We start from the raw sequence: 8376 nt of genomic DNA, 5'->3' as shown, positions 1-8376 counted from the left end.
CCCCCCCCCCCCGGTGTAGAGGCTTACCTCGCACTCGGTTGATCAGGTTGGTCATGGCTTCTTGCACACAGTGGGTCTTGAGATCCGGGTATTTGAAAAGGAGGAACACAACGGACTGGAGCAATTCCGAGAGCTTGAGCTTAGATAACCTCCATACAATACACCGTCTACTAAGTGCCCCCCGTGGTCTGTGTTCAGGGCAATTTAATATCCGATCCACATCTGGGGTATGTTATCCTTTCTATCAATCCACCTTGAAGTTCCCTCAGCAGTCTTTGGCCTTTGTAGATTGTAGATGTTAATGTCAGTGGTTACATACCTGAGAACTGTAACCACTGGCTCTGCCAAGTGGCATTGAAGCCAAAACCATGCAGGTCAGGGGGCAGTTTCATTTGCCACTATTAAAGGAACATCCCATCACCCTCTGGCGTACATTTTTGTTTATTGTCATGTGACAGTTTTTTATAAAACAAAATACAGACTAATGATGTCAGGACCACGGTGGAGCGCCAGAGCCAGGTCCCAGCTGCAACCCTGGTAGTTCTCATGAAAATGCCAAGTATCGGCATTGGTACTCGAAAAGTATCTGTGCATCCCTAGTTTTCATCATCGATTAGTTGCCTGATTCTTTTCCCCGACTAATCGATTAGTTGTATTTAAAAAAATCTCTCTCCCAACCAACTAATCGGTAATGAGAATAGTTGATAAGTATTCGTTGTTGCAGCCCTGATCTCCATGGATCTGATGACCATGTCATGTTGACTACCCCATTTCTCTCCCCAACTTTCTCACCTGACCCCTGGTAGATGGCTCTCATCTCCTGTATCTTCTGGTCTACTTTCCTGAGCCGAAAGCACAACTGGGCCAATTGTGGGGAATTCATCGGGTGGCATTTACGCCCCATCCAGGTTGAGTGGCAGAGAGCCGTCAGGAAGCATTCCCCAGCATGGTATCTTCTCGGCATTGTCCCAACCACCCCTGCACAGTTCATGTCCTGGGCAGTAAAGAAGGGTCACCACTCACCGCAAGCAGACGTTTCTCACGGTCTCATCTCTTTTATGAGTCTCTCGTTCTCCGTTCTTTCAGGTTGAGTTGTTTGGTTGGTCTGAAGACCCGACTCCCCGATCATCCCTTAACTGACAGCGGATTGAGAATGAAGGATTCTGATTCTTCTTTAACCACAAACTCCATTTTCTCCGCTGACATCCTTCTCATCATTCCCTCCCGAGGTTCTCTGACACAAGAGCTGGAAAGGGAATCCGGAGGTGGAACGGATGATGGGAATCAGTCTTGCACGAGACAATCCTCCGCCGGTCCTCCTGACATCTCACGCAGACAATCACCGGGGCTTATAACGTTGACACTCTTTCTAGAAGTCTGTCGCTCTCAGTCCAGGGAGATGAGGTTCTGGAATCCGAAGCCAAAGCAAACGTGAGTGACACACGGAAACGCCTTAATAACTCCGTCACCGAGGATGTACACAGCGGCAGACAGCAAGGAGACGGACTACCACGGGAGACCCCCCAGAAGGTCATTCAAGGCTACACGGAGCCACCGAGAAATGGGCCGGGTGCTCTCTGATTCGCAGTGGTCCAGCAATCCCGCAGACTCTGTTCTGCTGTCACCATCAGGAGTTAAATTCCCGTAACAGGTGTGTGCCGAGATTTTAATGATCCCATTAATTATAGATAACCTGCTCGGCAGGATAAGGAATCAAACCAGCCCGACGTCTTTCCATACAAGGCCCAGGAAAAACATTCAACACGGGATTTGTTTTTATGTAGAAGAGCTTAGCCTGCCTCACGCAGACACACGTGCGAATGTTCCCACACCCGAAAAACACTTTATGTATGCGGCAATAAATCCGACATCTCCTTCCCAAATCTTTTATTGGATGGAGACGGGTAAAGTGAACATCTATGTCAGGCTCTGTGTAAGGAAAGGTCCAGTATGAAAAGGCCAGCGCGGGCACATGTTGTAGCTAATGGACTTGTACAGTACATGCGGTCACTGCTATGTGTGCATTAGCATGCGTGCCAAGTGGCATGTGCGCAAGCATGCATGCATGCTCAGCAGTGGTGTTTTCCCCAGAGACCAATATAAACTGGAGTGCGATGTGGGCTTCAGCTGGTTCCTGACAACCTGTGACCCGATCTGCTGTTCTGCCTTCCCGTAATGACCAAATTGGGTTATTAGTGACTAGGGGCGGACACAGGGGCGTAACTATCATAGGACCTCATAGCAAAATTTTGTACGGGGCCCTGTGATTTCTAGTTACGCCCCTTGCAGAGCCCACCTGAGACCCCACACAGCCCACCTGAGAGTGACCCTGCAGAGCCCACCATAGACTCTCTATGGTGGGCTCTGCAGGGTCTCAGGTGGGCTGGTCACACCCCTTACCTGTCAGCCCTGGTCCGCCTCCTCCTCCTGCACGGTCCCTGGCGGGCCCCGCCTCCTCTTCCATCGCCGGGCCCTGCCTCCTCTTACGTCACTGGCTCCCCCGTCCTCTTATGTCGCCGGGCCCCGCTGACGACGCCCCGGCCCAACATCCTGCTCCTCCGCTGCTGGCTGTCAGTGACACATAGCGGCCGCCTGGGTCGCTGTGGCGATTGTTACGCCACTGGGCGGGCAGACAACACATGAGGACCCCCGGGCAATACGAGATTATGGGGCCCCCCATTGTGCTCTGTCTATATACAAGTCCCACCCACAAGCACCACCCATTCACAAGCCCCGCCCACATAATTTGGAAATTGAGCTAAACGGCAGAATTTTTCTGGTTAGGCTATTGTGACCTAGATTCCTGCAGAAGTCGATGTATGGCTGCTTGTACTCACCCCTCATTAGTACTGGGAAGCCATCAGTGTGCTGTGCAGAACTAGGTGACACAGCATGGATGCTGCACTAGGGCTGTCCAAAGGCATCCCCCGCCAGGCCCCCTGGTATTCCCCTATAGGTGGCCCTGTCTGCCATGGCCGTACACATATAGAGGCGTGCTGAGTTCCTGACGCTACCGCAGCTCCTTCACTGACACCTGTACCCCCCCGTTGGCAGCCCCCAGTGAGCCGCCCGGGACATAACACTGGACGAAGGCATCGTGGGACATTAAGTTACACAGCACGACAGTTGGCAGCCGCCGCAGGCACCCTCATAGCCGTGGGCCCTCAGGCAGTGCCAGAGTACCCGAACGGTCAGTCCGCCGCTGTTAATGACCTCGGCCTGTACGACCGTCTCTGCCTTGCGGGCGCTGCCCGGCTGTTACTGACGTTGACCTGCATACCAAGCCACAGAAGAAGCTGATCAAGCCCGAGCTTCACTGGAATGCAAAGGTGACATTAGGGGTCTAATGGGTACCGTAGTTTTTCACCATTTCAGTTTTGCTGCTTGACATGTTTGGTGACTATTCATTCAGCAAAACCTCATAGTTTACCAAAAAAAAAGGTATATTTTTGTTGTGTGCACTGAGGGTGTAATAAACAGTTAAAAACAGGCGCAACTGCCGCCATGTTACCCTCCAGGGTCTCTGCCATCAGGAAATATATCATTCGGGGAGTGGGGGGGGGTGTAATTAATATTCAGGCCTAAAATGTGCATTTTAACACAAGTGCAGCAAAACATCTCTGGCAGCAAGAGGGTTACGGGCCCATCAGATGGGGGGTAACACATTAATGCCCCCTCTACAGTGCTTCGCGGCCCGCTGCATTGGGAGAAAAGGGTCCGGTGCAATTTTCTGTGCACTCCAGCGGTATTAAAGTCGCACAGTTTGTTATATGTAAGGTGAGCAGAGGACATCAAATGTTAGACTTTCAAACGCTCCAGAAACACTTACATCTGGTGCGTTTAGTGCCGCCGGCCCCCAGTTTGCTCTGTGCCGCTTACCTGAAACGTCCGGTTGGGGTACGTGCATTGTCACCATCCAGTATTGTCTTGGCAGCCACTATGTCCAATGTCATTGGAGGAGGAGGGGCGTGGCTTTGAATGCAGGGCTTATATGTTTATCTTGTCTTGAATTGTATAGTGACTGTAATGTTTTCCTTATATTGTACAATATACAATACGCAAACTGCTGGCGCTATATACATCCTGTATAATAATAATAATTATATAAAGAAGGACATGATGCACTTTTTTTTCCAGGTCAGTGCAAGTCCTTCTTTATATGTGTGAACTGAACTCAGAGGCAGCAACAAAGCTAGACATTCTGTCACCCGGGGCACATGCCCCCTCGAGGAAGAAGTTCTCCTCGAGTTGAGGGATGTTGCCCAGCGCAGGCGTGAGTGGGCCCTTAGGGAACCTTTAATCACATGTGCACAAAACACTGCTGTGTCTCGAGTCCAGAAATTCATCCCGTGACAACACACTGATCGCAGCTTCCCCGGACACTGTCCATGGTTCTGAGTGGGATGACGGGACGCATGGACACAGCGGCCCCGGGGGCCCTGCACTGATCACGGGGGACGTAGTTGTGTTTTTGTCTGTATACATGGAGAGAGTTCTGCATCACAGCTCGTGTGGCAGGAAGTGTTTCCTCACCGCCTGTGACACAATCTGCACACAGGAAGCACTGAGCACTGCGGCTCCCTGTCGCTTCTCTGCCAAGGGAGGGGTGAGGGCTGTGTATAGAAAGAGTCCCTACAGCCATTTATAGGGCACCTTCATCCTCGGCCGTACCGCAGCCGGCTCTATTCATATCTTACGAGCTGAAATCCAGAGAGCTGAATGTACAACTCGAATACATTCAACTGCATCACCGGTTGCCACCTTTTCTTCAAGCGAAACCCGAACACTCTAGCGACGCGCGGACATTTTTGTGGGAGAATGAGCCGTCAAAACCCGAACTGTCCGGGTGAATCCTGTACAGGTGGCAACCCTAATCACCCAACCAATGGATTTATGATTACGTTCAGCCAGAACTGTGATCCAGACACTCCTGCCAAACAGCACGGTCAGGTCCTGCTCTGTGCAGTGTATGTAAGAGTGGGCTCTGGTTAAAACCCCTTATAGTTCTTTTTTTTTTTTTTACTGTGGTGTCCCAATAGGGGGGATTTCCTTCTACTTCCTGTCCTGGAAACACAACAGGAAGTGGAACAAAATCTGCTTGAAGTGAGAGGAATTTCCCTTTTAGTTGTCACAGAAACAGGAAGACTTTCCCTCACTCGTTGTTTAGGTTACAATGCTAGCATTTTGGATTTCCCATCGCTTTCTGTTGCAGTGACAACTAGAGAGGGTGGATCTACCTACCCAGGGCACAGACAGCAATAAAAACATAACAGGGATTCTAATGTGTCCATATTCTCCCTAAAATCAAAATACGGTATGGGGTCTATTTATAAATAATTCACAGGGTTGTCCGCTCTGCAGATATCTGCGAACACTCACATAGATGTGTGAATAGATGCCAAGAGGAACGGAATGAAATGTTGAATGTTGTCCTGTGATACCACATCGTGGCCACTAGATGGAGCTAAAGTAGCGTAGCAAACAGGGATTTTTCTATGCTCCTCAGTGCCATCTAGTGGCCATAATGTGGTATTACATGTGAAATAATGAGAACCTGCATTGCCTTGTAAAGAAACAACTAAAGCACATTCGTTTTGGCATAGACACACAGAACAGATGTCACAGATATTTGACCCCGCAAATAGTATTTAAATAGACCCCTTTAGGGTAAACAGCCGTGCCCAGGACCTGCCGTAGCCTGAGATTGACAGGTAAAGGAGCTGAAGCCAAATGATGAGCTTATCTCTCCTGCAAGCGTGTTCCCTGTAAGCAGAAGGTCCACCATGAACATACCATCACCCCCCTGCTGGAGGGGGGGGGACAAGGCAATTGTCTCCTGGACATACCATGGCTCAGTGATGTATTTATATAAGATCTATGTAATGTATTCTCTCTTCAAGGGGTGTAACTAGAAATCACAGGGCCCCATACAAAATTTTGCTATGGGGCCCTGTGATTTCTAGTTACGCCCCTGATTCATAGGAAATGAGGAAAACAGCTGAACTAGACATGTAAGATTCCTTTCCTCCCACATTGAAATTCGGATGAATATTGGAATATTCAGAAATTTGGATCCACCAGAATTCTTGGAAATTAAGTGAAAGATATTAGACAATTAAAAAAAAAAATGCGTGGGGTCCCCTTCAAAATTCTTACCGGACCCTTACTCATTCACGAAGGTGGGGAGGAGGGACATCTAGGTGCCACCTGTATGATGGGCACAATCGCCCCCCTCCCCCCCCTTCCTGCTGCTTGGATCAAGGGTCTGATGAGAGGTTTTAGGGGAACCCCACAGATTTTGTTTTGGTTGTTTTTTTGGCGTTCGGGTTTCCCCTAAAACTCCTACCAGACAGAGACACTTCATGTTGCCTCGTGACACTGCGAGGCAGTCTGGCTTTCTGACCAATCAGGAAGCCGGGCAGCGGGACATGACGAGCCGCCCCGGGTTCTTGATTGGTCAGGAAGCCAAGCTGCCTAGCATCAAGTGAAGCTGGCTTCCTAGCCAATCAGGAAGCCGGGAGGTGGGTCATAACCAGGAAGCCGGCTCCATGCTCCCTCGCAGCAGCCGGTCAGAGGGGTAAGTATCGGGTACTCGGTATCGGGGCACCACGAGCGAGTCACTTCACTTCTGCTGTAGGTCTATGTGTATGTATACTCAACAAAAATACATATGGAAGGGTAAATCCCCCCCCCCCCCTTCTGCGGAAATTTCCCTTCACTTCCTGTCCCAGAGATGCAACAGGAAGTAAGAAATCTCCCAGAGTGAGGGGGATTTGCCCTCTTAGTCCCCGGGACAGGTGTCCCCATTGGAAGAGTTCCCCTCACCTCTTGTTCTGGAGACAGCTCTATAATTTTGGATGTCCCCTCACTTTCTGTCTCGGTGGCAGTGGTCACCAGTAAGTCTTCACAAAGGGGACACAGCACTTGACAAGGGCCCCATCCCTTCCCCCACTCTATCCAAAACTAGGCTTTGCCTAGAGATAATGTGAATAAGGAGCTCACTACACAGAGCTGATGTTCTGTAGATCTAGACCACAACTTGGGGACACTTAGAGGTCTATTTATAGAGAATTCATAGAGCCCTTCCCCCCGAGAATCTCTGTGAACGCTCGTTCTTTGCGTATAGAGGCAAAATCGAACGTTCTTAACATTCCTTTTCAGGTCAAATGTAATATAATGTAATACCGCAATATGGCCACTAGATGGAGCTGATGAGCATAGGCTTTTTAATGGCCTGATACTTTGGCTTTAATTGATAGTAGTGATTGTGTCATCATTGTAGATTTAATATATAAAGCGACATATTCACGCGTTTTCATTGGTCGCTCTCAGGCTCACCTTCCTAACATTTCTGGTTGTCTCATTTATGTCCACCAACATCTGAAGAGGAGCTCAGCTCTAGGAATACTTCCTGCTGTAGGGTGGACGGGTCACTTAGCGGTCTCTATGTCGACACCTAGTGGCCAGATAGCATAGTGCAGGACGCCGGCAGGCAATGTGCAGCAGATCACAGCAGGCAGTCAGAACGTGTCACCATTTTGGGGACCCCGAATTCATACAAGACATCATGTAACCATGAAAAGAGTTCAGGAAGGATCATTCAATATTTAAAGGGCCAGCGCACGGAGAACCGATATTCCAATCTGTGATATTTGGCGGAGAGGTGAACCACGTGACGTGATCCGCCTTCTGAGATCTCCGGTTTTGGTTTCCTGGGTCTGCCTGCTGTGGTCGTTACAAGGAGGTCACATCCTCTTCTATTCGATGTGTCATTTATTTTATAGTATGAAGAAAACAACAGGAAGTTGGGGAGCAGCACAGGGTGGGCAGGAACACCTCCAGCACTAGGCTGGGTACACACATGTGACCATCTGAGTGTACGATTACCAACATCCGTGTAGTATGATGACCTACTGATGGCGTATATACTTGTAGCGCTCACCCCCAAAGGAGCCGCTGAATGATCGGGTCTATATCTAGTCGGTCTAGGGGTTGATTTCCAACTGCCCCCATTAGCATTAACTGCCCTCTTCTTGTTGTCCATAAATTGAGGTCCGCTCCAGTTGTAGGATGCTAGTTGAACAATTTATTTAGCTGCTAATTAGGAAGAGAGGGGTGTAGGGTCTAGGTGCACAGGCCTCCTTAGCTTCAGACTCACCGGATCTTATCTTTAGGGAGTACAGAAGAAGAAGTGCCATAAATCCAAGGCACTTCAAGAACCCGCACTGGTCCTGGTTCTTCCATCTTTCAGACATTCTCCAGGTTGGAAGCCTCCAAGGAAACCTCTCCTTCAGCAGCTCAGCCAATCCCCACCCCCTAGGCCTCTGCCTAGCCTGGGGGGCAGGCCGAACAGGACCCAGCCCTAATCCATGGCTG

General features: G+C 49.6%; 1 protein-coding gene across 1 annotated transcript in view; it reads right to left on the bottom strand.

Annotated features, from left to right (window-relative positions):
- GMIP (GEM interacting protein) overlaps positions 1-139 on the bottom strand; it is a 68658-nt gene extending 68519 nt beyond the window's left edge. The window contains exon 1 of the mRNA XM_018572338.1: positions 28-139. Within this exon, the coding sequence (XP_018427840.1) occupies positions 28-55 (28 nt within the window). The 5' untranslated portion in view covers positions 56-139. The remainder of the gene's footprint in view (positions 1-27) is intronic.
- Between the last annotated feature and the right edge of the window lie 8237 nt (positions 140-8376).

Source organism: Nanorana parkeri, unplaced genomic scaffold (genome assembly GCF_000935625.1).
Source record: "Nanorana parkeri isolate BGI_ZX_2015 unplaced genomic scaffold, ASM93562v1 scaffold2005, whole genome shotgun sequence".
Classification (NCBI taxonomy): domain Eukaryota; kingdom Metazoa; phylum Chordata; class Amphibia; order Anura; family Dicroglossidae; genus Nanorana; species Nanorana parkeri.
This window is presented reverse-complemented; position numbering and strand designations above follow the sequence as displayed.